Below are 26,143 nucleotides of genomic sequence, written 5' to 3'. Positions count from 1 at the left end.
GCACAGGCAGGCAGGCCCTCGGCTTCAGATAGGCAGTGCCCATGCAGCCACGTGGCTCTGGCCTGGCCCCACTGCAGGCCACGTCCCCTTCATCACCTGGGGTACCCCCTTCTGCTTCTTTTAGAAAGACATCTCCGTTTCTTTTCATCTAAGGATGTTGCCTTATTTGGATGTAGCTATGTGTTTAGACCTTTTTTCCTACTATTTATATGTGTTTGTGGCAGAAAGGGGAGAGTTCACTGGGTGTCTGGTTCCTTTTCAAAATACTGGATCCAAATAATTAAGTACAAATTATTTTCTTTCAGTATTTCAGATATGCCCTGCACTGTTTCTAAATTGTTCTTGTTGATCTTTAGTAGCTCCTTCACTGGTCTATGGATTGAAACCTCGAGTCTGTGTGACTCCCAGGTTCTGGAAGAATAGTTTTACTGGGTACACAGTGTAGGTCAAGCATGGCTGTCTCTACTCCTGGAAGGCTTGGGCAGTGCTCGACCTCCAGGACTGGAGCCTAGGGTTGGCTGCTTCTTCCTGTGAGCAAGCCCAGCTGCCCAGCTCTCCCCACAGGTCTTCCCCACCCCAGCACTCACTGGTGACCACCTGAGCTGTAGTGTCTGACAACTCTGAGTGGGGTGACCCCGGAAGGCAGAGAAGCTCAGCTATGTGCATTATTGCAAAATAAATTTATTTGAAGATAAACTGTCTTATAAAAGGTCAGAGGCAATTTGAGATCCCAGTTTCAGCTAGTCTCATAAAAAGATTCAACTTCAAGTAGCACAATTTCGTGTCTGCTTTTAATCCTGAACGTTCTTGAATAACGAAACAGCCAACTGTTTACACAACACACTCAACATCTGACTCCAGCACCCGTGGCCCCACAGCTCAGGGACCACAGTGCCGCAGCCCTCGGGCTTAGGCGGTCCCAGATCGGGCCACTGTGGCCACCGGCTCTGACAGCACACACAGGTCCTGGCATCCCAGCCCTTCCCTCCCTGGCACCTTCCAAAAGCACAAGAATGTAAACCCAGACTAGCCTGCTGCTGAGGCAGGGGTCTTTCTCCAGTTCCCAGGAGAAAACCAGATGGACTCCTGCATGACGGTGTGCTGACAGGGTGGGGCGGGCCTTCCTGGTGATCCCTGGCAGGCTGGCCAGCTGAGGGGCCTGAGCGGGTGGCCTCACCAGGGCCTCACCTGGCTGCCTGGCAGCTCAGAGGGAGGAAGAGGGAGAAAGGAGGCTCATGGGTGTGGCGGCTCCTGCCTGCGCTGGCAGGAGCTACGTCCGGAGCTACGTGAGGATCCTGGCAATGGCCTGCAAGGAGGGGAAGTCGTCGTCCCGGGCAGCGTGCAGCGCCTGGTGGCTGTTGACATCGCCGTGCGCAAGCACCTGCTGGCAGGTGGGGCACACGCAGCAGTCCAGGCCCGCCTGCTGGGTGCTGGCCTGCCATGCGCTCTTCTTGTTCTTCTTGGCCTTGGTGCTGGGAGGCCTCTCACGGCCTCGAAAGTCTGTGTGTGCAGACAGCAGCTCCTGCTGCTTGGCCGTGTCGGGCAGGAGCACCAGCAGCTCGTTGAAGATCTTCTGGAAGTTCTCCCCCAGCAGGTCCCGGCAGCTCTTGTAATACTGGGCTGCGGAGATCACGCCCTGCCACCCAGAGCCAGACCCAGTCACACCCGGCCCAGGCCTGGGCCCCAGGTGGCCGGGCTGGCCCCCACACCCCCGCCTGCCTGACCTGTCTGAACTGTCCCGAGTGGCTCTTGAACTTGCTGAAGCAGGCCTCGTCGCTCTGCAGGAAGTCCTTGATGGACTGGATGAGCTGCAGGTTCCTTTCCCGGAAGTTCTCGGGGACCAGGTAGGCCCGTGGCACGGGTGTTGGCCTGGGTTTGGAATCGGGACATGGGGAGGAGGTGGAGGCTTCAGCCTTTGGAGTGGCCCAAGGTGAGGGCACTCTCCCCACAGGGGCATGAGGCCAGGTGGCCCACCCACACTTACGCTTTCGTGGTGGTCGTAGTGCTGGGGACACAGGCTGGGTGGGGGCTAGGCAGAAGGCCAGAGAAGCCGGGGGGTGGCTTGCTGACGGGGGGCACCAGACCCGGTGGAGGTGGAGGCGGAGCGCCCTTCAGGAGCACCACGGTGTTGAAGCCTGTGGAGGATGGGGGGGCACACAGGAAGATCTCAGGACGTGACCCTCGCTGGCCAGGCAGACAAGCCTTGGTCCCCCACTTCCCATAAGCTGCCCAGCTCACCAGGGTCAGGATCAGGCTTTGTCCACAACCGCACCTCCCCCGCAAAGCAGGCCCAGGGCCTGATGATGCCAAAAGCCGGCATGCATGCTGTGCTCCCTAGTGGCGAATGCTGGCCTAAGTTAACTCATTTGCCTTCATCTCAAGAGGGGGCTAGGAGTGCCCTGATTTACTGGGAGGAAAAGGATGCAGAGAAGTTACGTGGCAGACCAAAGTCACGCCGCTCACAGACATGGAGCCTGCAACCAGACTTGGCCGCCAGGTTTCCAAGGCAGCTGGAAACCACTGCACAGGCTCATCTCTCCCCACCTGCACCTGCACAACCTCCAGCTATGCTCCTCTTGGGCCCAGGGGCTCCAGCCTGACTCAAAAACCTGGCTCCTTCCCAATGCCCAAAAGCAGGCCTGAGCCAGGCACACATACCTGGGGGCGGGGGCATCCTGGGCGGGCAGGGGCCGCAGAGCGCTGGGAAGTCTTCCTGGAGCGTGGGGCAGGGGAGGGGCCCCAGGGGCCTCGGGAGCCCAGGGGGTTCCTTGGGGGCGCTCCGAGCTGGGACGAGCCCCTCTGTGTGTCCGTTGACGATGACAGCAGCTGACCCCTCAGCTCTGCCAGTGGGGGCCGCGGGGGCCTGCTCAGCCCCGGGGGGCCCATCTTTGTCAGGGGGCAGTGGCGGGGGAGATGAGGCACCCGACTTCTCGGAGCCCACCTTCTTCTTCTTGCCGACCTTGGTGAAGGTCTGGGTGGAGGCCACGGCCAGCAGGGAAGAGACAGCGACTGTCGTGGACACACTCCGCAGCTCCTGGGTGGTGAGGCCGGAGCGGCCATCCTCCTCCTCCTCCTCCTCCGTGCGGGGCAGTCCGCTCTTTTTACCACCCTTACCCCCCTTCCCAGCCTTCCTGGAGGGCTGGCTTCCCCCGCTGGCAGACTGGGCCCCTGGGGCGGGATGCGCCACCTTCTTGCTGCCACTGCTGTTCCAGGCAGAGATGAGGCTGGTGGGGGCAGTGCTGGGCTTGGAGGCAGAGGACACCAGGGCAGGAAAGTCCTCCTCCTGGAAGGTGCTCCTGCCCCTGGCGGGGACAGAGTAGGCCAGCGCCAGCCCCATGGGGCCCAGGGCAGCTGCTGCAGAGCAGGGGGAAGAAGTGGAGGCACAGAGACTGGGGAAGTCTTCGTCCTTGAGCTTTGAAGTGGGGGGCGGGAGAGCACTGTGCCGAGAAGGGGAGAGGGGTCAGTGGCCTGCCAGGCCCTGGCCTGCCCGGCACCCACCCTCCACCCACCTTACATAGGAGCCCCGGTTCGTGCACACATGTACCTTGGGAATGTGGCTGCTGCAGCCAAGCCAGTTGCTGGCAAGGCCTCTTGGCTCACAGGACCATTTATTGAGGCTTCCTTGGAGCCTACAAGACACAAAAGAACCCTAGGTCAGGGCTGACCAACGCTGAAGGGCAGGATCAGACCCTGTCGGGTGACTGGAGAGCACATGGGTTCTCACTGGCCTTGTGGGTGGAGGCCCTGCCAGTCCGGGCACCGCCATGCTGGTCAGGAGCCCACCTCCCACCTCCCGCGCCAGAGTAGAGTTGCCTACAGGGAAGCCCGCTCACCTGGGCCTTCACCTTGAGTCCGGGGCGGGCGCCGGGGGCCCCGGGGCTCCTCAGGACCCCGCGCACCTGCCTCCTCCTTCCTGGGCCTGCTGCCCTCCTCCTGGTCCTCATTCCTGCGTGTGTCCTGCTGCTGCTGCTGCTGCTGCTGCTGCGCGGCCACCGAGGCCCGGATGGCAGCTGCCAATTCACGGTCCTCTTCTTCCCTGGGATGGGGATGACTTCAGGCTGGGCAAGGCCCAGGACTACAGTGACGTGCAGGACGAGGGGCTGGGGAGGGGCCTTGCCCTGGGAAGCCTGGACACCAGGAGGCTGCCCACCAGGAGCCAGCAGAACCGGTGCCAGCCCAGCCTCCCTGGCCAGGAGAGGGCGCTGTGGAGGGAGCTGGACCATCCGCCTGCCAGCCTCAAGCTTCGGCTCCCTGGGCAACACCCGGCCCTATTCTCTGGAGTAGCATTTGGGGTCCACAGATGCCTCGATCCAGCCCGGCCATCGGGGGCAGCCCAGCCTGAGTGCGTGCCTGCCATGCTGGGGCTTCACGGCACAACTGCACTGAACCCCCAGTGACCCAGGACCCCCCTCACCACCCCAATCTGCAGGGTCCTGGTGTCTCTGGCTAAAACTAGGGGAAAGTGAAGGAAACCTCACTGAGGACACCGAGTAGACCTTGTTGCCATGCCCAGGACACCAGAGGCCAGAAAGCCAAAGTCCCCTGACAGCGGTGCCTATCCCCAGCCCAGCTGTTGGCTGCTGCCACCGCCGCAGGGGTGGTGCCAGGGGAACTAAGTCCTGGCGGCACGCAAATCCTCCCACCTCTTGTACCTCCAGCTTCCTCGGCGGCTCTGCTGGGCTCCGCGACCGCTGGCCCGGCCCGTGCGGCCCTGGCGGTTGTACCTGTCCAACTCCTCGTAGTCCTCGCCACCAACGACCCCTGCAGCCAGCACACAGCCCGTCACAGGCCCAGGCCAGACCAAGGCAGGTGCTCCGGCTTAGACAGCAGAGGCCTCCCCACCCACCGTAGCGCCTGAACCTGGGGGATGGGCACAGACACCTCTCAGGGTTCACAGTGGTCCTGGGCCTCTAGCCTAGGCACCAGGTCAGAGCAAGAACTAGGCTGGGAGAGGGGCCTGGGCCTGCTGGCCCCACAGTCCCAGGAGGGACCTACACACAGTGGGCACTCAGTAATCCTCCTGACCTGGGGAAGAGTCCCGGGGACCCCAGAACAGCAGATCTGAGACCCTTCAGGAGCCAGTGAAGAGCTCCCTGTCCCAACGTGCTCAGGTGCTTGGGGCTCCTCAATGGGCTGGGGGGACACAGGCTCAACAGGCTTGTCCCTTGTCCCCACTCATACGTGAGGGGTCGGATCAGGACCTGGGTCTGAGGCCTCCAGAGCAGGGCTCCGCGATGTGAGCCCTGCCTTGGGGGCCCCGCTCACCCTCGTTCCGGCGCAAGTGCCGCGGCGTGTAGCTGAACTGCAGGTCGATCTGGCGGTTCTGGCGGGCCTCGGCGCGGCTCCGGCTGTGGCAGGCCGTCCTGTGGGCCTTGAGGTCGATCTCCGTGCGGAACGCGTGGGTGAACTGCTCGGTGCTGCAGCGACCCTCCTCGCACAGAAAGTGCTTTTCTCGGAAGTGCTCACGCAGATACGCGTAGTCGCTGCCGGGAACCGGGTGTCAGCAGGGGCCCTCGCCCAGCCCGCTTGGGCGTCCCAAGGTTGCCGTGCGCCCACTCCCACCTGTAGTAGTCCTGGGCCCCATCTGAGTCGCAGAAGTGGCAGAAGTAGTGGTCGCGACGCAGGTGCTTGAGCAGCTCGTCGTTATCCAGGTAGCGCTCGTCACAGAACTTGCAGAGCGGGTGCCCACGGTGCGACGTGTCATCGGGGTCCCCCTGCATGCGGTGCCGAGCCAGGTCCTTGCGCGAGTACCACTTGCGCTCGTATGTGAAGATCTGCAGGGAATGGGGGGCTGGGAATGGGGTGGGGGCTCCCAGGCCTCCCGCCCCTTCCCACGGCCCGACAATGCAGGGGACCCTGTGGCATCAGTTCTGCCCCAGAGCCCCAGACACCAGCAGCCTGGCAGGCTCTGTGAGGCAGGAGAGCTGGGGATGCTGGGGAACCCTGGGGATCTGGCCTGTCCAGGGCCAGAGGCAGCAAAAAGCCGCTCACAGCTGTCTGGCCGAGCACCCTGTGCCAGCCTCTACTGGGCCTGGCCTCTACCCACCTCCACCAGGTGCTCCCTGAATGCCCGATCCCCAGGCAGGTGCCGTGGGGTAGGGTTCACCTTGAGGTGTTTGAGGCACAGCTTGCAGCAGAATAGCTCATGTTGCTTCCGCATATGCTGCTCCAGGTCCCCAAAGAGGCCGAAAGGCGGCAGCTCAGGACACCGTGGGCACTCGTGCTGCAGTAGCTGCCTAGGGAGACATCGAGAGCCATCAGTCCCCCCCGAGGGCACTCAGCATCACTGTCCAGAGGGGCACTAGAACCTCCCCGCGGCCCCTCACCCAACGCCCCTACAGACGCACTGGAAGCGGGAGCCAGGAGGATGGACGCTACTGCGCCCCCGTGCATTTCAGCACTCTGACCACTGAGCCAGGTGGTGCTGGGCCCAGGGCCTGAGCTGAACAAGGCCACAGGGTGGGGCTGGGTCCACGATCCAGGAGACTGACCCCTGCATCAGATGGACATGATGACTGAGCCCACACAGGGGCCTGCCCCCTCACCTGGAAGATGAGGACCACCCCCAAGACAACTGTACCCCTTTATGAGGTTTTTCCGCCATAGGCTAAGAGCTTGATTTGCAGGAGCTCCCGACCACCTCAAAGAGCCCCAGAAAGCAGGGCTGTGTGCCTTCCCTGAATTCACCCCTTGTCGCCCACTGCCCCCTCTTTACCACCACCCCAGAAGGGGGACTGTGAGCATCCCCCGTTACAGTAGAGAAAACCAATGATAGAAACCAGCCACTTGGCCCTGACATCTGCATCATACCAGTGCCCCCTCGCCGCTGAGGGATGTGAGGAGCAGAGGAGGTGACGAAGATGCGTCCGTCCCCGCCACAAAGCATCCCACAGACCCTCAGCAACCCAGGCTGAGAATTCCCCTCTCACCTGTACAAGGCAAACACTTTTCCATCAGCAAAGTAGATGTCATACTTCTTCTCATGCTGAAGCTGATGGATAGGGATTGTGGCAAAGGTAGGAAGCTTCTTCCCAAAGACCACCTGAAACCGAAAGCAAAAGAGACTGGTGAGCCGGACCATGGACGCATCAGGCTGAGGAGAAAGGGAGGCACTCAGGGCCCCTCCTGGGAGGCTTGAGGCAGGTCCCAGCAGGAAGCACCCTCTGCCAGCCTGGCCCAGCCCGGGCCCCTCTCCCCACCCACAGCCCGCCCACCTAGGGTTGCCAGGACAGAGACGCAGCGGCTGGCCTCGCCACCAGGGGGCAGCTGGCTCCACACTCATCCACAGACAAACTGGCACCTGCCAGAGAGACAGAGGCCGCCCCAGGGGCAGAGACAGGGATTAGACAGCCAGGCAAACCAGGGCTTAATCACATGGGTATTGGGCACAGGATGACTTTCACCAGGGGAAAGGAGAGACACAGTCCAAGGAGCAGCTAAGGAAACAGTGAATGCTACCAGGCCAGATTGCATGTGTCAAGGCCTGGCTACCCTCCACGCACCCATGATGCTTCCATGATGGCAAAGGGGGAGAAGGGTTCCCCCACAGGACTTGGTCATGGCCCCCACCCGTTCTTGGCCAGCTTCCTGCCTGTTAACTGGGCTGTCTGGGGGTGCCAAACAGAGGAGCTAGTGTGCCTGGCCACTTCTCAGGGGTCTCCAGCTCTCTCAGGTAAAGCCTGCTGGGCCTGGCCCGGCAGCCTGCTCTGCCTCTCCACAGACCCTGGCACTGGACGATGACCAGACCCCTGTCCCAATGCCCCCAGCCTGGCCCCCAGGGCCCCCACACAGGCTCAGGCCTACCCTCTGAGTCAACAAGGGCACTGCTCCCTCCAGGGCAGGGAGCCCCTTTCTCTCTGCCCCCTCTGCCTTGCTTCAAGACCACACTGGCCCATCTCCTCCTCTCCGTGCCCCTTTCCGATCCACCACTGTCCCCCAGCCTGGAGCTGGCCACTAGCCTCAGCTCAGAGTCCTTACCAGCACACCCGGGGGGACAGCCTTTCCTTGGCAAAGGCCACATCAAGATCACCCCTGTTAGGTTTAGGCCCAGTCAGGGAGGATGTCTGGGACCAGGGTGGCCATGAACTTGGGAAAGCGTAGGACTGGCTGGGGAGAGTGGGTGGTTACACCATCCCCAACAGCAGGGTGGTTAAAACTGGTTCCCTGGGGGCTCTGGGGAAGGAGATGGGGAGCTCAGCCTCTACTTGTGAGGACATGCTTGGGGGTGTGGAGAGCAGGCTAACAACCAAGCCTGCCCCCCACCCGCCCCCACAGGAGCCCAAGGGAAGCATCATGGTCCAGCCACAGCCATTCTGGAGGGTCAGAGCAGGGTGGGGGGGATGGGCAGCACCCCAACAGGCCTTTCTTCCCCTTGTCACCATGTCTGGCAAAGCTGGACAGGATGAACGTGGCTGCCCACCCCTGCCCCCGCCACACGCTGAGCGCACCTCATCCCAGCTGCACCCTGTGACCCATCTTCACAGGGAGGTCTTGGCTCTGCCTCCAAAGGGTCACCCTCCACACCCTCTGCCCCGGTTTTCTCCGCAGGTCCCGAAGGGACATGGGGAAGGTCCCCGAGCCTTCCACTGGCCTCTTCTCATGGGATCTGCCCTTCTAGCACAAGCCCACATCCAGCCCTGCCTTCCAACCACTCCCAAGGGTGCCTTTCCAGCACAGACCCCAGTTCCTGCCTGGGGATAGGCGCCTGCAGGCGCAGGGCCATGAACCACTCAGGATGCTGCTGGAGGAGCACAGAGCATGAGGAACTAACCACTGGGACTCGATGCCCATATCCCCAGCCTCGAGGGGAGCCCCAAAACTGCCAACAAGCATCCAAGCTCGACAGACTCAGCAGAGGAACAATTTCCCTCCCAGAGAAACCTGTGCCGGGAGGGGCCCCGCCCCCCAGCCCCACCCCCCACCCACCCCATCACCCTGGCACCCTCCTTTCAGAGGTCTGCTCTGATCCACCACAGGTGGTGTCTCTCCTTGGGCTGTGAGCACCCTTGCCGTGGACTGAGTGACAGTCAGCTTGGGTGGGATGTTCCTCCCGAGCAGTCTGGTAGGGCAGCCCAGGCTGGGCACACCTGAGCCACGCCAGAAGGGGGACACTGGGTTGGCTCAGGAAGAGATTGGAACCACAGAAGAGGCTTGGGAAAGGAAAGTGTTCGTTTGAGAATGAGAGTGAGGAGGTTTGGAGCTGGGGGGTGGGATGGGGAAATGCTAACTGCCCCTCACAGACAGGCTGGGACCAGGACTGGGCCCCCCAGGCCTGCACCAGACAATGGGATGGCAGTGCAACCTGGAATGGCCAGTGTCCCTGCCCTCGGCAGAGGGGGAGGCGAGACACAAAACTGCATGGATGGAGGCGGGAGAGGGTGTGGTGGCCTGACCAGGGATGGGCAGGAACCCACTAGGGATCCAACCAGTGTGGCCCAAGACCCACCCGCTCTGGTGGTCACCCTGATGGGAGGGGATCATGGGTCCAAGGACAGAGGTATAGGCCAGGCCTAGATACTTGAGGAGGGACCGTCCTGGGCAGCCCCTGGGTGGGCCAGGTAGTAAATGACTAACGGGGCAAGGGTGCCTCTGGGTGGACCCCAAGATGATCAGGTCCTGAGGAGAGGCAGATGGGGGCGAAAGTCCCCTCGGACTCCCCCACCACAGGGGTTTCTGCCTGGGGCCTTGCTGCTCCCCACTCCCAGCGTGCAGCAAGCACTCACAGAGAATGAGTGCGTGAGAGGACGGGGATGGGTGTCAGCAATGACCAGTGTGAGAGCGGCTGGACGGGGAGAGTATAGGGACCCAAGGAGCCAGATGTGGACAAGCAGGTCCTCTCAGAGGAGGCAGGCCAGGACCAGGTTGGTGGAGAGGGGGCAGGGACAACAGAAGTACATAACCTGAGTCAGCAGGTCCTGCCTCCTGACCTGCCTTCAGCTTCCCCTCCCAATTCCTACCTATGAAATGGGGCAGTGGGGCTGTACCAGGTGGCCCCTCCTAGCTCAGACACATCCCACTTTGTACAGCAGCCCCATCAAGCCTCTTCGACATCACCGGGGATCAGAGCAAGGTGGAAAGTAAGACAACAATTGTCTTTTAGAAGCAAGTGGCCTGTGGGAAAGATACGACCAGGGAAGACAGGAACCCAGGACTTGACAACAGTCTCAGCCAGCGTGCCCTGAAGGCCAGTGCTGCTGCTGCCCATCAGCTGGGAGCCTGCCTCGGCCTCCACCCTGAGAAAGTGCCGGGCAATCTAACTGATCTGGCTCCTCACCCAGGCCGGCACAGGGAGGCACCAGTTCAAGATGTAGGAATTAACCAGCAAACGGAGCTGGCCTGTCCCAAAAAGCATTTTGGCACACTTTTCTCCCAATGTTTTACGAAGACCTTGTCCCATAAAAGAGACAGAGGAGAGGCAGGGTTCAGAGGTTAGGGGCTGCTGTGGGATTTCCGAGCAGGCATGGGACACAGGACGTATTCAGAGGACAGTGCAGGACTCAGCAAGGGAACAGAAGGGATACGGGAGCGTTCAGAGTTCAAGAGTGAGAGGGAAACAGGATGAATAGAGAGGAGCATCATCTTCCTAAACTTCCCAGAACACCCTCCTGCTGCCTAGCAACTACGAGCAGGCCTGAGAGGAAGGCCAGGCTCGGCCAGGGCACCTGATGCCAAACCACACCCCAGCTGGAGCCAGCTGAAAGCTCATGTCCACACACCCTTGCCATAGAGCCCTTGGAGGGTGTGGGACCCACAAGGTATGAGAGAGGCCAGATGCTAGCTACAGCACCCATATATAGTTGTCTGCTTACTTCCTCAGTGAGACCTGCAGTGCCCAGGGCCGGGGCCTCCGCTGCACGTGCCTGCCTGCCTGCCTGCCTGCCTGGAAGGAAGCTACAGGTGTGCTGGGAAACCTGGCCATTCAAGAGTTACATCATGTTATGCAAGACTGGAAGGCAAGGCAGGCTCTGGTGAAGTTGGGAGGCGCCTTCTGACTAAGTCACAGACCCAAGGTTTCCCCAACTGCTTCTGCACCCCAGATCCCTCCCAGGTCCGGGTGCATCTCTGTCCACCCCATTATAGACTGACAGCATCTCCAAGTGTCTTTTTCGGAGAGGGCACAGAGTGGGTGCCCACAGAGTGCTCATGGGATTACAGCATTTTCTTGACTCCTTTAACATAAAAGTCTACTTTAAAAAAAGAAAGTGAAGAAAGGATGTCGTTTCTGCATCACTTCTAGGAAAAAGAAAGTCAGATTCCCTGGCAGATGTCACCAGCCCAAGCTTTCCATGAACAAACCAGGGGAACTTCACAACTTTGGAAGCAAACATATCTCAAAGCACAGCAAACCAAGGGAGCTCCAGCTAGGTGCTCCCAGCCAGCAGCTGGCATTGTGGGGAGGGTGGGAGAAAGCTCCGTGGTGCCCTCTGACCTCACTAGGGCTTCTAAGTCTGGACAATCAGAAACTCCCTCTCCTCCATTCTGGAGCTGAGCCCCCCCCCCCAACCCGCCACCAGGTGGAACGGGCAAGGAGGAAGAAAACTTCGTAACACTTTTATCCCCACCCACTAAGCACCCTGAGGAGACCTCAGTAGTTCTGCCTTCCCCTCTGGTGGTGATGGTGAGTACAACCATCACTTAATAGATGGAAATGCCATTCTCAGGAGTTTGCTCAGCGTCACCCAGAAAGGCCCAGAAACACAGCTAGGCTGGAAAAGCCCAGATTGACCCTCTGCTTCCAGGACAGACAGGAAGGTGCCCACTTTCCCTGTTGCCTCCACCGGAATGGAGACCCCTGATGAATAGTCTCCCAAAGACGAGCAGGTCTAGGAGCTCCTGGTCTGATTATGCCCTTCCTGTGGCCCGGCAGGAATTCCCGGGGCTCAGGAGGAAAGCCCCCAGACTCTGTCCCCACAAGGACCGCTGCCTCTTCAAATCAGCTCGGCCACCTCCTGCCTCCCGCCCCCACACGCCCCACAGTCGGCCCCACGATGGGGACCCCGCCCCGGGTGGCCCCGCCAGGCCTCTCTTTTGGAAGCCGGCGCCACTAGGCCTGCAGCCGGACACCAGGAAGGCAAAGTCCCCTTCCGGCCGCCGGGTGCCCAGCCGTCCCGCCCGGCCACGCCCCTGCTCCCGCCCAGTTGCCCCGACACGCGGCCCTGCCGGCGCAGCTCACCTGGCGCAGCTCCTCGCGGCACACGGCGCAGTAGCGCTGCTCGCACAGCACCCGCATCTTGGTGGAGCAGCGGTAGCACACCGGGTGGTCGCAGCGGCCCAGCGCCGTGGCCTCCAGGTCCCCGCAGCACAGCACGCAGCTCCCGCCGCCCCGCTCAGGTGCCGCCACCGCCGCCTCCAGGGCCGCGCGCCTTCCCTCCGGGCCCGCCGTCGCCGCCATGGTCCGCGATCCGGCCCCCTCCCGGCCGGCGCGGCTGGGCGCGGGACCGACTGGTTCCCAGCGGGCCCGCCCCTTCCTGGGCGACGTCACCGCCCCGCCCAGCAACAGCCCCACCTGGCGGAAGTGAGCTCACGACTTCCGCCTCAGCGAGGCGCCGGCTAGAGCGTCGCCACCGGCACCGGGCGCTCTAGGCAGAGCGGGCGGGTTGGAGGTCAGCCACAGGTTCGGCGCCGGGCTGCGGGCGTCGGGCCCCCCCCTCTCCTCCGACCCTCGTCTTGGGCCAGCTCTCTCCTCCCAGAGCAAAATGTTTAATGCTCCAAATATTGATGGGTCATACTTATACTAAAGTGTTATTCGTTTTTCATCTGAAATTCAAATTTAACTAGAAGTCCTGTATTTTTATTTGCTAAATATTGCAACCCTATTAGGAGCCCAAAATCTCTTTCCAACCCAGATCTTTTGTATTTGGGACACACACGGGCGTGGTCGTCGGGCACACACACGCGCTTGCGCACACACAAACACAATCCCTATCAGAAAAGACAACACGTGGTAACATCAGTCTCTGAACTAGGAGCAGTCTCCCCCAGTCCCGATAGTAAGGCGGGTAGAGAACCTGTCCTCTTCATGGCTGGGCCCACCCAGCTGAGCCCGGAGGCTTGACGCAGAGAAACATCAGGGCAGGTTTGCTGATTGGACGGTTGTGAATCCTGGGACTTTGGGTCTCTGCAGCTGTTGGGGGGCCTCCTCACTACCCTTGGGGGCCAGGCACACTCAGGACCTCCCTTCTGCTATCACAGGAGGCTAGTCCGGATCTGAACCCTTCTAGAAAAGAGGCGGTGTGTTGTGGGCAGATGAGCTTGGACTTTAGAATCAGAAATGGGCTGGAGGACTTCCCTGGCTGACCAGTGGTTAAGACTATGCCCTTGGGCTTCCCTGGTGGCTCAGTGGTTGAGAATCTGCCTGCCAATGCAGGGGACACGGGTTCGAGCCCTGGTCCGGGAAGATCCCACATGCTGCGGAGCAACTAAGCCCGTGCGCCACAACTACTGAGCCTGCGCTCTAGAGCCTGCGAGCCACAACTACTGAGCCCATGTGCCACAACTACTGAAGCCCGTGCGCCTAGAGCCCGTGCTCTGCAACAAGAGAAGCCACAGCAATGAGAAGCCCGCGCACCGCAACAAAGAGTAGCCCCCGCTCGCCACAGCTAGAGAAAGCCCGTGCGCAGCAACGAAGACCCAACGCAGCCAAAAATAAATTAATGAAATAAATAAATTAAGAAAAAAAGACTATGCCCTTCCACTGCAGGGGACACGGGTTTGATCCCTGGTCAGGGGATTAAAATCCTGCATGCTGTGCAGCCAAAAGAAATAAGAATTTTTTTAAAAGGGGGGCTGGAAACCCCAGTTCGACTACTTATTTGCTGGTGACCTTGGTCAGCTCACTGAGCCTTTAGCTTCCTCCATTTGCAAAACAGGGATCATCACACCAATTAAACCTGGTGGATTGGCCACATGCAGGTGTCATCTCACCCTCACAAAACCCCACTGAAAGGACAGTAAAGGGATGAAAGACTATCTTTCCATGAGCACAAAGAAGAGGAGAGGAGCAAGCAGTAAGATGTAAGCAAATTGTGGAAAGACAGAAAGAGGGTGGAGGGTGACTCATTTTACAAAGCATCCTTAAGACCTTTGGGGGAACCCCGGTGAGAAGTTTCACTGAAGGTGGGACTGAAAACAGGACTGCATGGAAGTCCATGCATTGTCTGGGGGCCTGGGCCCAATCCACCTCCAACTCACCCTCAGCAGGAGACTGGAGGATTTTCCACTAAGGAAACTCACCAGCTCAGAAAAAAGATATTCATACCCCATAAGGGAATGAAAAGCTGTCCTCAGACAGAAAGCTTGCTGTAGCTGAGAAGTATGTGAACATCAGCCTGGCCCAAGCTCTTACCTCGCTGACCTGTGGATTTCTGTGTCTTTCAAGCCCTGCCTGGAGTGGATCATAGAAGCAATAAGAGGAGCATCCTTGTTCTCCTGGTTGCTGTCTGAGCATATTTACTACTTACCAACTTGCAAAATGGCAGCCCCACATCTGTCCAATCTATGTACTCTGCTTGTCCTAGACCCTTCCTGTGCCGATGAGAGGATCACAGAGATGGAAAACTTCCACTCTGCGTTACAAAACTCAATAACCTTTGAGGATGTGGCCATGGACTTCACCCAGGAGGAGTGGGCATTGCTGAATTCATCTCAGAGACAACTGTACAGAGATGTGATGCTGGAGAACTATAGAAACTTGGTTTCACTGAGACATCAACTCAGCAAACCTCCTCTCATCACCCAGATGGAGCAGGAAGATGAAATGGAGACAGTAGAGAGAAGAATTCACCAAGATACCTGTTCAGATGAGCTGATTCTCCTTAAAGCCAAACAACCACAGCAAAAATAAGGTATTTTGGAGAAATATACACTCAATGGCAAGAAGGAACAAACTCTTGGAGGCAATCCCATTCAATGCAGTGAAATTGTTGAAGCCTTGCGTGTGAAATCTAGCATTACTCAGAATAAAATTTACCCTAGCAAGAAACTCCATCGATACCTTGACTCTGCAAAAGTCCTTAGAGATTCTTCACATCTTAAGCCACCTGAGGGAATTCTTCCTCGGGAAAAATCTTATGAATGTAAAAAAGATGAAAATGCCTTCCTCAAGAGTTCTAACTTAGCTGGGCATAAGAGACAACATACAGAAGAGACATCCTATGAATGCAGTGACTGGGGGAAAGTCTTAAATTCAATCTCACACCTTAAGAAGGATGAAAAAACTCACATTAGAGAGAAACCTTTTGAGTGTAATCAGTGTGGTAAAGTATTACAGAGCCATTCATCCATTAAGTTGCACATGAGAACCTACACTGGAGAAAAACCATTTAAGTGTGATCAGTGTGGGAAAGCCTATAGCTCAAGCTCTTACCTTACACATCACAAGAGAATTCATACCGGAGAGAAGCCCTATGAATGCCATGACTGTGGAAAAACCTTCCAAGATAGCTCACTTCTCAGACAACATTCAGGGACTCATTCAAGAGAAAAAGCCTACAAATGTGATCAATGCAGCAAAACCTTCAGTAGAAGCTCTAGGCTTACCATACCCAGATAACACATACTGGAGAGAAACCCTATACGTGCAATGATTGTGGGAAAACCTTCAGTATCCTCCCATATTTTAAAAGACATAAGGGAATCCACAATGGAGAGAAATCCATTGAATGTAGCCATTGTGGTAAAGCTCTAAGTAGTAAGTCATCTATTAAGATACACCTGCGGATACATACTGGAGAGAAACCTTACAAGTGTGATCAATGTGGAAAAGCTTTTAGGCTGAGCTCCAACCTTATCACACACAAGAAAATTCATACTGGAGAGAAACCCTGTAAGTGCAATGACTGTGGGAAAGCCTTCAGGGATCGTTCATGCCTTAAAGAACATGTGAGAATTCACACTGGAGAAAAAACCTTTACATGTAATCAATGTGGAAAAGCCTTCAGAGTGAAATCTTTCCTCATTTTACACAAGAAAATTCACATGAAAATGAAACATGAATGTAAGGAATGTGGGAAAACATTCCTTGGTCTCTTATCTCATAGGAGGCCTATGAAAATCCATACCAGGGACAAGAAACCTTTTAAGTGCAGTGAGTGTGGACAAGCTTTTAGCAGGCATGTGTCCCTTAAAATACACATGAGAACTCACATGGGAGAGGAACCCTATGAGTGTAATCAATGTGGAAAATCCTTTAGTGTAAAGTGTAATCTCATTGCACACAAAAGAATACATACTGGAGAAAAACCGTATAAATGCAGTGTCTGCGGGCAAGGTTTCAGTAAATCCTTACCCCTTTGGTGTCATGAGAGAACTCATGCTCAGTAAACTCCCTTTTAATGATATCCATGTAAAGTAGCTTTCAGTGAACTCTCAATCTTTAAGACATACAACCAAATGCTAAGTGAAAAGAACTGATTGTGAAGAATGTGAGAAAGCCTCTAAGTAATGCATATATGGAAGAAATCTAAGTTATACAATGACTGTGAGAAATCCTTTATTCATTCATTATCCCTTAGAAGATATGTGATAACGCTGAAGGGAAAATGTTTTAATATCTTCAAGACTTGTTACTTGAGAAAAATAAACACCTAATGTTTTAAGTCAAAAAAAGAAAAGCTGTCCTGCTGTCCAGCTGCCCTACAGTGAAGCCCACACTCAGCAAGCCACGCCCCCCAAAAACAGGAGCAGCCAACCAGTGTTGTAGGGTCTCACTCACAACTGTGGACAGGCAACCAACGATCTCCAGACTCATGAGGAAAGCCTGTGGTGTGTGATACAGGGATGAAAACAAGCAGACCCAGAGATCAGAAGGAAATTTTAGACAGATCATAAACATATATATATATATATATATATATATATATATATATATATATACATATATATATGTATATATATATACATATATATGTATATGTATATATATATATATATATATATATATATATATATGCTATTCACAAGAAAGATATTCCTTCCATGAAATGAGACTAAGATGCCTTGAACAACCATAACAACCACAAAACAGAGAACAAGAAAGAGCCCTTAGAAATTAAAAATTAAAAACATAACAACATGGGCTTCTCTGGTGGCACAGTGGTTGAGAGTCTGCCTGCCAGTGCAGGGGACACGGGTTCGAGCCCTGGTCTGGGAGGATCCCATATGCCGCGGAGCAACTAAGCCCGTGCGCCACAACTACTGAGCCTGCGCGTCTGGAGTCTGTGCTCCGCAACGAGAGGCCGCGACAGTGAGAGGCCCGTGCACCGCGATGAAGAGTGGCCCCCGCTTGCCGCAGCTAGGGAAAGCCCTCGCACAGAAACGAAGACCCAACACAGCCAAAAATAAATAAATTAAAAAACAAACAAACATAACAACAGGGACTTCCCCGGCGGTCCAGGGGTTAAGACACTGCACTCCCAATGCAGGGGGCATGGGTTCGATCCCTGGTCGGGGAACTAAGACCTCACATGCCACATGGCGCGGCCAACAAAACAAAACTAACAACAACTAAAAGTTCAAGAGCAAAGTGGGAAGATAAAGTTGAGGAAGTCTCTCAGCAAGCAGAACAAGACAACTAGATAGAAAACAGAGAAAATAAGAAGACAGAAGTCTGAATCCAGACAGTGTAGTATCTAACTAATAGGAATTTCAGAGAGAACAGAGAAAATGGAGAGGTGCAAATTATCAAAGAGCCAATAAGGCAAGATATGCCAGAGCTGAAGGACATGAGTCTCCACATTGAAAGGGCCCAAGCAAGTAAAAAAGACCCTCAGTGAGGGACATCATCATGGAATACCAGAGTACTACAGATAAAGCAAAGGACCTGAGAGCTTCAGGAGGGAGGGGATAAGGAGGGAGAAAAACCTGTATGATGGATTGAGAATCAGACTTACAATCCTGGGACACTGGAAGCTAGAAATTCTCTCCAATTTCTGAAGAAATATGATTTCCATCCACAAATTATACACCTAGAAAAACTTTCCATCAACGCATAAAGCCATCAACATAAAAAGGACAAAGTATTTAGCTCCCATGTCCCCATTCAAATGATGCCTGTGCAGAGGCTTAGAGAGTGGATGTCCAGATTGGAGCAGGAGGCCAAGGGCTCCCAGAGGGAGATTTCCAGAGTAAATAAGGAACTGATGGTGGGTGATCTCCTTGTGTGCTTGAGAATCAGGAAAATTTATTGCAAGGAGCTTGGAGCTCCTTTGAGCATTTGGGGGGAAATAACAAACTAAGAATATAGAAAAACAAGGAAAGAAAAATAATAAGACAGCTATCAACAAGAAAAAAATGTAATTATGGTACACTACTTGGCTCAGCAAAGAGTAATATTTACATGGTCAGAATAATATAAATGCTGACTAGTGTCAACCAAAAATTATGATAAAATCATATTGGGAGGATGGAGAGATGAGAAATGAGGTGACTGGGGTGGGAGAGAGCCAAAGCTTCATCTAAATTAGGAGAAAGTCATGGGACTTCCCTGGTGGCGCAGTGGTTAAGAATCCGCCTGCCAATGCAGGGGACACAGGTTCGAGCCCTGGTCCGGGAAGATCCCACATGCTGCGGAGCAACTAAGCCCCTGTGCCACAACTACTGAGGCTGTGCTCTAGAGCCTGTGAGCCACAACTACTGAGCCCACGCACCTAGAGCCCATGCTCCACAACCAAGAGAAGCCACCGCAATGAGAAGCCCGCACACCACAATGAAGAGTAGCCCCTGCTTGCTGCAACTAGAGAAAGCCTGCACGCAGCAATGAAGACCCAACATAGCCAAAAATAAATAAGTAAATTTAATAAATGAGGAGGAAGCCATTTGATGCCTAAAAAAAAGGTAAATTTAAAAACGGCAGTTTGTAATCTCAGTTAGTGGTTCTCAATTGGAAGTGATTTTGGCCTCAAGGAGACGTGGAAACGTCTGGAGACATTTTTGGTTGTCACAGTGGGGTGGAATTGTTACTGACATCTACTGATGCATTAGTTTCCTATTGTTGCTGTAAAAAATTACCACAAACACAGTGGCTTAAAACAACCCAAATTCATTATATTACAGTTCTGGAATTCAGGAATTCAAAATGGGTCTCATTGGGATAAAATCAAGGTGCAAGTGGGCTGCATTCCTCCTGGAGGCTCTAGAGGAGAATCCATTTCCTTGACTTTTCCACCTTCTAGGGGGAGCCTGCATCCCATGGCTTGTGGCCCTTCCTCCTTCTCCAAAGCACATCACTTCACCCTCTGTTTCCATTGTCACCATTCCTTCTCTGACTCTTCCTCCCTCCTCCACGCTAAAGAACCCTTGAGATTACATTGGGCTCACCTGGATAATTCAGGATGCTTTGCTTATATTAAATTCAGTGGATTAGCATCCTCAATTTTATCTGCAACTTTAATTCCCCTTTACCATGTTAAGTAAATATTCACAGGTTCCAGGGATTAGAGCATAGATATCTTTGGGGAGGGGCTATTTTGCTGCCTGCACAAATGAGTAAAGGCCAGGGATGCTGCTCAACATCCTACCGTGCCCAGGACAGCCTCACAAATGCCAACCATGCTGAGGTTGAGAAAATTCTTATCCAAGGTGATAGATGAGTTATTCTGGGGCTTCTGGCTAGGCGGTGGGGTAAAGGAGCCCCCTAGCGAGCTGAAATCTTTTCTACCTTGATCTGGGCTGTGGGCACACAAGTGTAGGCATATGTAACACATGCAATTGTTAAGATGTGCACACTTTACTCAAAGTATCTTATACCTCCTTAAAAAGACCACCAATTTTTAGAGTAGCAGTTAAGTTTATGATTTCAAAATATGGAGGCAAATACTAGGAAAAATAGCTGAAAGAGTTGGAAGTAGTTGCCCCTGGAGGGCAGGATGGGGATGTGAAAGGGTGGAATAGAGACAGCTTTATTTTGTCCCTTACACTAGCATTTGACTTATAACGTATATGACCTTGGTATTATAAAACATAATAACTTTTAAAATGACAAAATGGAGAGATTTCCTCATTTACTGTGTCATTAGGATGGGGTTCCTGTTGGCAGCCAGGCTCTGTGCCTGGGATGGGGGCCGTGAGTACGAGGCAGACGTGGTCCCAGTCTCCGGAGGGCTTAGTCCAGTGTCAGGGGAGGTGGTGTGCAAACAGTCAGAAGCCATGATCAGTCAGCTTCTAGAAGGGGCTGTGTGTGGATGAAAGGAGTGGTGAGCCCCAGAAAGACAAGGCAGCTCTCATGGACCATTAGGGCCACTACCTCCTCTGGCAATAGACTTTTGGCTCCAGAGTCCTGGGTGGGGGAGAGCTGGCAGAGACATTTGTCCCTGGAGCCCTGGGGTCAGGGCTGGGTAGGGCACAGAGCCCCTCTTCCTGAGCACCCCAAACTAGGAGCCACCAGGGACCATCAAGTTGTTCTGTGCTTTTCTCCCTTACCCAGCCCTGGGCTCCCTCCCTGCCTGCCTTCCGTACACCTCCAGCTGACAGGCAGCCGCCCTGCTCTGTCCCAATGTGGCCTTCATCCTTCACCTGCACCCTGACATTTTCACTCCCTCTGGTTCGAAGTCATAAACAAGCAGGAGGGATTGCCGGTATTTAAACTTCAGACACCGAACGTATCATTGTGCAGAGCATTTTTTTCTTTGCTCAACATTGCGTTTTCAGATTTATCATGCTGCTAATTGTAGTTCTCTTAAATTTTCCAACTGCGCAGAAACGTTCATTACAGCATAGGCCATGATTGATCAGATTTCATATCGATGACGTTCTCCCTGCAGAAGCTCCCTGTCTGCCCGGGCTGCAGTCCCCTGCATCCCCTTATTAGGGAGGGGGCGGCAGCGCCAGGGGACCCTGGCAGCCCGCTTGTGCCACACTGCCCGCCCACCAAGCACTCCAGGCAGCTCTCAAGGTGGAGGGGCCCCAGGAGAGTGAGGTAGAGGTGGGAGGGGGCAGCTTTCCACTCGGCCCACTGGTCCCTGCGGTCCTCCAGGCCCCTCCAGGTGCACAGGTGGCTTCCTCTGTACCCCCTCCCTGCCTGGTCCCAGCGCTGTCACCCCTCCATCAAAGGGATTTCTCTGACAGTTTAGGGGACTAGGCAGCTGCTAGAATAGCAACAGCAATTAGATGGTAGCCACGCCATTTATAGAGCGCCTACTGTGTGCCAGGCACAGTGTCAAGATGTCAAGACCCAGCCTGGATTTTTTTTTTTTAATATTTATTTATTTATTTATTTAGGCTGCGCCAGGTCTTAGTTTCGCATGCGGACTTATTAGTTGTGGCATGCATGTGGGATCTAGTTCCCCGATCAGGGATTGAATCTAGGCCCCCTGTATTGGGAGCGTGGAGTCTTACGCACTGGACCACCAGGGAAGTCCCCCAGCCTGGATTTCTTTTCCTTTTTTAAAAAAATTTATTTTATTATATTTTTATTTTCGGCTGTGTTGGGTCTTTGTTGCTGAGTGCAGGCTTTCTCTAGTTGGCGAGTGGGGGGTTGTGGTGCGGGGGCTTCTCATTGCGGTGGTTTCTCTCGTTGCAGAGCACGGGCTCTAGGTGCCCAGGCTTCAGTAGTTGTGGCTCACAGGCTCTAGAGCGCAGGCCCAGTAGTTGTGGGGCACGGGCTCAGTTGCTCTGCGGCATGTGGGATTTTCCCGGACCAGAGATCAAACCCGTGTCCCCTGCATTGGCAGGTGGATTCTTTTTTTTTTTTAATTTATTTATTTATTTATTTATTTTTAATTTATAGCTGTGTTGGGTCTTCGTTTCTGTGCGAGGGCTTTCTCCAGTTGTGGCAAGCGGGGGCTACTCTTCATCGCAGTGCGCAGGCCTCTCACTATCGCGGCCTCTCTTGTTGTGGAGCACAGGCTCCAGACGCGCAGGCTCAGTAATTGTGGCTCACGGGCCCAGTTGCTCCGCGGCATGTGGGATCTTCCCAGACCAGGGCTCGAACCCGTGTCCCCTGCATTGGCAGGCAGATTCTCAACCACTGCGCCACCAGGGAAGCCCGGCAGGTGGATTCTTAATCACTGCACCACTAGGGAAGTCCCAGCCTGGATTTTTAATACTCACAGCAAGCTGACCAGGATTATCCCCAGTTTACAAATGAGGAAACTGAGGCAGAAGAGGTTGAGGCACTTACCCCTCCCCCCACACCCACCACCATCAAGCCTGGGTCACTGGGCTCCAGGACACATTTCTCAGCAGCTCTGCAGGGCCTTTGTGGGGAGAGCTGCTGCTGCTGCTTCTAGACCTCCCCAGGGGATCACCAGAATCTCTCTGCCCCTCATGCCTCAGAAGCAGACACCGTCCTCGGCACCCCTCAGTCTCTCTGTTCCTCTTCCAACATGCAGGTCTGAGAGGAAGGACGGACTCAGACTGTGTTCCCCCATGCCCCCGGGATCACCCCTCCTTTTTGCTGAAGAGACAGGCGGAGGGGGATGGGAGGTTTCCATTGAGCACTGCAGCTGGGGTCCCCAAACTGGAACTCTCAGGCTGGGGGTCTAGGTTGGGCCCCACTCCCCCTAGTGCTTACCCAACAGGTGACCTGGAACAAGTTAATTTTCCCCATGCCTTAGTTTCTTCATTGGTAGATGGAATCAATAATTGTCCCACCATGTGGCATTGTTTGGAGATCAAAATAAGATATTTCAGGATCCCTGGTGTCTGTGATCTAGAAGGTGCCCCGTGAGTGGTGTGGTTGCTGGGGGTTGGGGTGAGGTGTGATTATTTTGAGGGCTGCATCCTCCCTGGTTTAGGACTCAGGCAAGAATGGGTCAGGCCCTGCCCTCTGGAAGGGGGCTATTAAGCCCAGGCAGGCACAGAGGGATACTCTGGGAGACTATTCAGAGAAGGCCTATTTAAGCAAGATCCTGAAGGATGAGTAGGAGTTTGCCAGATTGAAAAGGATGGGATGCCCCAGGCACAGAAGCACAGAGGTGGGCAAACTCATGGGTTGTTGGGTATGGCAAATGAATTGAGACTGCCCTGGCCAGAGAAAGTGGTTTTGGGGGGGATCATAACCAAAGAGGAGGCTGGAAGACTGCAGAGCTTATCCTTCCCAGGCAGTATGAGGGGCTGACTCTTTATTCTGGGAGCCTAACCTAACCACTGTCTCAGAGAGGGTTTGATGCAGCCAAACTTGCAGTTGCAAGCATCCATCCAGCTGCAGCTGGGAAGTGGGTTGTTGGGGAGAAGCTAGGGGTTAGGGAGGAGAGGAATGGGTCTGGGAACAGATTTGATAGCTGTGTTAGGTGAGGACAGGGAACAGCCCTCCAGGGGGTACACACACAGAGGGGTCTTGAGTGGTGCAGAGGGTCCCCACCAATCAGCTCTCCTGCTTTACCCCAGTAGGGCTCTGCCGGCCTCCCTGTCTTTGTTCTGCTTGTGCCCCCAGCTGCAAGAGCTCTGACTCAGGGAACATCCTGTCCCCCCATCCCTATGCCTGGAAGTTCCTCTCTTTGGGGGGAAGAGGCAGAGGGGGCTAAGAGAGAGGAGCAGGGGAGCCCCCAGCAGAGCGTCAAGATGAATTCTACCTAGAGGCCCACTCAGCGAGGGTGCTTCAGTAACACACGTCCCCGCCCCGCAGCCTGGGCTCCTCCTCTCACTTCATCCCTCCCCCTACCCTTGGGGAGCCCCTCAGGTATCGCGGGGGCGAGCAGGGGCGGGGCCACCGAGCAGTTATAGCTGGACCCACCCGCACCAACTCCTAGCTTGTAGGCTCCCGCACTCCAGCTTCCCGACACGGCGCGCCCAGACCCGACTGAGCCAGTTTCTGGTCCGCCCTCCGGGCGGCGGTCAACGTGAGCACCCTGGCGCGGGGCACGGGGGTGCAGAGCCCCGGGCGGGGGCCCACTGCGAGCCGCTGGCTGATCGCATTGCTGTTGCTGCTGCTGCTGCTGCCGCTGCCCGCCGCCGCCTGGTACAAGCACGTGGCGAGTCCCCGCTACCACACGGTGGGCCGCGCCGCGGGTCTGCTAATGGGGCTGCGCCGCTCGCCCTACGTGTGGCGCCGCGCACTGCGCCCGGCTGCCGGGTCCCTTGCCTGGGACGGCTTCGGCCTGGGCGTCTCCCCCCAGGGGCCATCTGCCAGAAGCACCGTCTCTGGGGGGCCCGCCGCCCGCGATGCTGTGTTGCTTCCCTCCGGAGTTCAGAAACTGTGGGAGGTGCGACGCAGAAGCTCCCGCGCAGGGCTCCCGGTGAGTGCGCCTCGCAGCCCGCGCGCCCCGAAGTCCGCGCCCCAACCGGAGCTGCGGCTGGGATCCTACTCCTTGACCTCTGAAGAGCAGGCCAGGTACGCGGGGAGAGGTAGGGGAACGGGGACAGCAGCGGACGAGGGTGTCTCGGGAGATCTGAGACCGGAGCGCACGTCTGCCTGCCCACAGGGCACCCTACAACCTTTCCATCCCCGACTCCCAGTAGAGGAAGGCTTTCCTGGGGCAGTCCCTACTCTTCCAGCCTGGGGAGTCGGGGTAGCGGTAGTGGAGGTCGCACAACCCTCTTCCCACAGTCCTCTCTGTTCTTTCCAGAGCCTTCGGAGTGTCTCCTGCTCAGTCATGGTCTGCGCAGGGAACCGCCGTCGCCAGCCCCCGCCTCTCCCCAGAGCCGTTCTGATCGCAGCCCCTGCCCGCGCCCCCACGCCTGACGCAGGCGGAGTGTCTTCTGACAGCAGGCCGGTCGTCTGGTCAATAAAACCTGCCTAGTTGCCGCGCCCCGGTGTTTGACCCTTTTCTTCTGCGATGTGTACTTTGTCATCTAGCTTCGGGGCGCAAACAGCCGCGCCCACGCCCTGGCAAATGTCAGGAGCCCTCCAGCTGGCCCGGTCAAGCTCCCCCCAACAGCCGAGATGTGTATGTCCTTGCGGGGCAGAATGGGGGACGGAGGCAGACTCTGCTGGGGGCTGGGTCCCCTTCTCCCTTCTCTGCCAGTGCTGCCCCTCCTGTTAGGGGGTGAGGTCATCAGACCAGGTCCCAGGGTCCCCCAGGAGGGGAGGGGTATCCCACGGTGGGGGGAGGGCAGTCAGACCCTGGGTCCTGCTGCCACGTAGCAAGGTGTGCAGGAGGAGGAGAGCAGTAGCTCACACCCTCCGCGCTGAGCTGGAGCCCCCACTCCAGCCTCCTAGGAGGCCCACAGGAGGTCCCCTCACTATGCCCGCTGGCCAGCATGGGGAGAATGTCCTCCCCAAGGGGGTGGGACCTTAAGACCTGGCAGCCCATCCAGCCTTTCCCCCATCTCCCAGTATTCATTTCAAACCCGGATCTCCTTGGAACCCCTCCCTCCCCTCAGCCAAGGGCTTCCAGAGACAAAGCGGGAAACCCCTGGCCCCCTTCTTCATCGCCATGGCCATGATCTCTCCTTAGGGAGGAAGGGTCCCTCCACCTGAGACCCCCTTGCCTCCTCAGGGACCCCTCCACCACTTATCCCCTTCTGCATTTCCAGTTATTGTCTCCAGTCCCCCCATATAAATGTGCTCTGCCATCTTGAATAGCAAGGACCTCCCTCCACCTGGGTCCCCTTCCAGTGCCCCCCTCACTCCACCCTTCTGCTCCTCCTACAACCCTCTTCAGTGTGGTCTCAGACTCCCACAACTGTCCTGGACCTCGAAGTGCCTGGTCACTGTGCCCTGATGCTGTCTGCCCTTGTAGTCCTCCCTTGGCCATGTGGCAAGGCTGCCCTTGGGGCACCCATCAAGGACAGGGGAAGGGTGGCCTCATGTCTGTCTAGCTCTTGGCTTTGGGGTGCCCACACGGAGCCAGCTCCCACACTACCCCCCTTGTCCTCTGGAAGTACCCTCTGGAGGCCTCTTCCCACTGGCCATTTCCTCTCATCTCCTGGGTGCACCTTTCTTCCACATGGTCTGCTAATATGGGTACTCTGTTTTACTCCACCCTTCCAATTCTTACGGACTCCAGAATTTATTTATTCTGATTCCACTCAGTATTTTTTTCCTCTAGGATCTGCTCTGGGGGAAGTCACAGACCACTCAGGTCAACCTACTCTCCCCCAACTCCCCAGTGCTCTTGCCCCTGCTCCTCACTGAACTTGGCCTTTCAAAACATGGGTGTCCTGACCTCGTCACCCCCAGTGCACAACACCGCAAGGGCTCCCACCACCCATGCAATGAAATCCATGCTCTGAGGCTGGGCCCTGTTCCACAGTCTCATTCCTCCCT

At 55.9% G+C, this 26,143-nt stretch overlaps 2 protein-coding genes across 4 annotated transcripts; one reads left to right on the top strand and one right to left on the bottom strand.

Moving 5' to 3' along the window:
• Positions 1-661: 661 nt before the first annotated feature.
• On the bottom strand, positions 662-12,475 carry ZNF598 (zinc finger protein 598, E3 ubiquitin ligase). Of its 3 annotated transcripts, none has more exons than XM_057530033.1 (12): positions 12,173-12,475; positions 6,930-7,042; positions 6,047-6,236; positions 5,563-5,774; positions 5,266-5,483; positions 4,644-4,761; positions 3,834-4,036; positions 3,545-3,629; positions 2,659-3,437; positions 1,985-2,135; positions 1,725-1,869; positions 662-1,636 (listed from the first exon to the last, which is right to left on the bottom strand). In XM_057530033.1, the coding sequence occupies exons 1-12, from the start codon at positions 12,389-12,391 to the stop codon at positions 1,283-1,285; spliced, it is 2,787 nt and encodes a 928-aa protein (XP_057386016.1). In that variant the 5' UTR covers positions 12,392-12,475; the 3' UTR covers positions 662-1,282. The 3 variants fall into 3 exon arrangements, with proteins under 3 accessions (XP_057386016.1, XP_057386017.1, XP_057386018.1); XM_057530034.1 differs by having other exon boundaries at positions 4,653-4,761; XM_057530035.1 differs by having other exon boundaries at positions 6,107-6,236.
• On the top strand, positions 12,390-24,604 carry NPW (neuropeptide W). The gene is given in 5 exon segments (XM_057529697.1): positions 12,390-12,514; positions 20,804-20,906; positions 23,707-23,755; positions 23,758-24,265; positions 24,501-24,604. Coding segments are annotated over 5 exon segments (870 nt in total). The 3' UTR covers positions 24,586-24,604.
• Positions 24,605-26,143: the final 1,539 nt, after the last annotated feature.

This window comes from Balaenoptera acutorostrata, chromosome 15 (genome assembly GCF_949987535.1).
Source record: "Balaenoptera acutorostrata chromosome 15, mBalAcu1.1, whole genome shotgun sequence".
NCBI lineage: Eukaryota > Metazoa > Chordata > Mammalia > Artiodactyla > Balaenopteridae > Balaenoptera > Balaenoptera acutorostrata.
This window is presented reverse-complemented; position numbering and strand designations above follow the sequence as displayed.

Bases quoted from the DNA above. Each gene is read 5' to 3' on its own strand.
- ZNF598 (XM_057530033.1), bottom strand. From the start codon at position 12,391: ATGGCGGCGACGGCGGGCCCGGAGGGAAGGCGCGCGGCCCTGGAGGCG. The intron at 4,762-5,265 runs GTGAGCGGGGCC...TGCTGGCTGCAG, and splicing joins GCACTTGCGCCGGAACGAGG to GGGTCGTTGGTGGCGAGGAC. The intron at 3,438-3,544 runs GTACATGTGTGC...TTCTCGGCACAG, and splicing joins GCAGCAGCCACATTCCCAAG to TGCTCTCCCGCCCCCCACTT.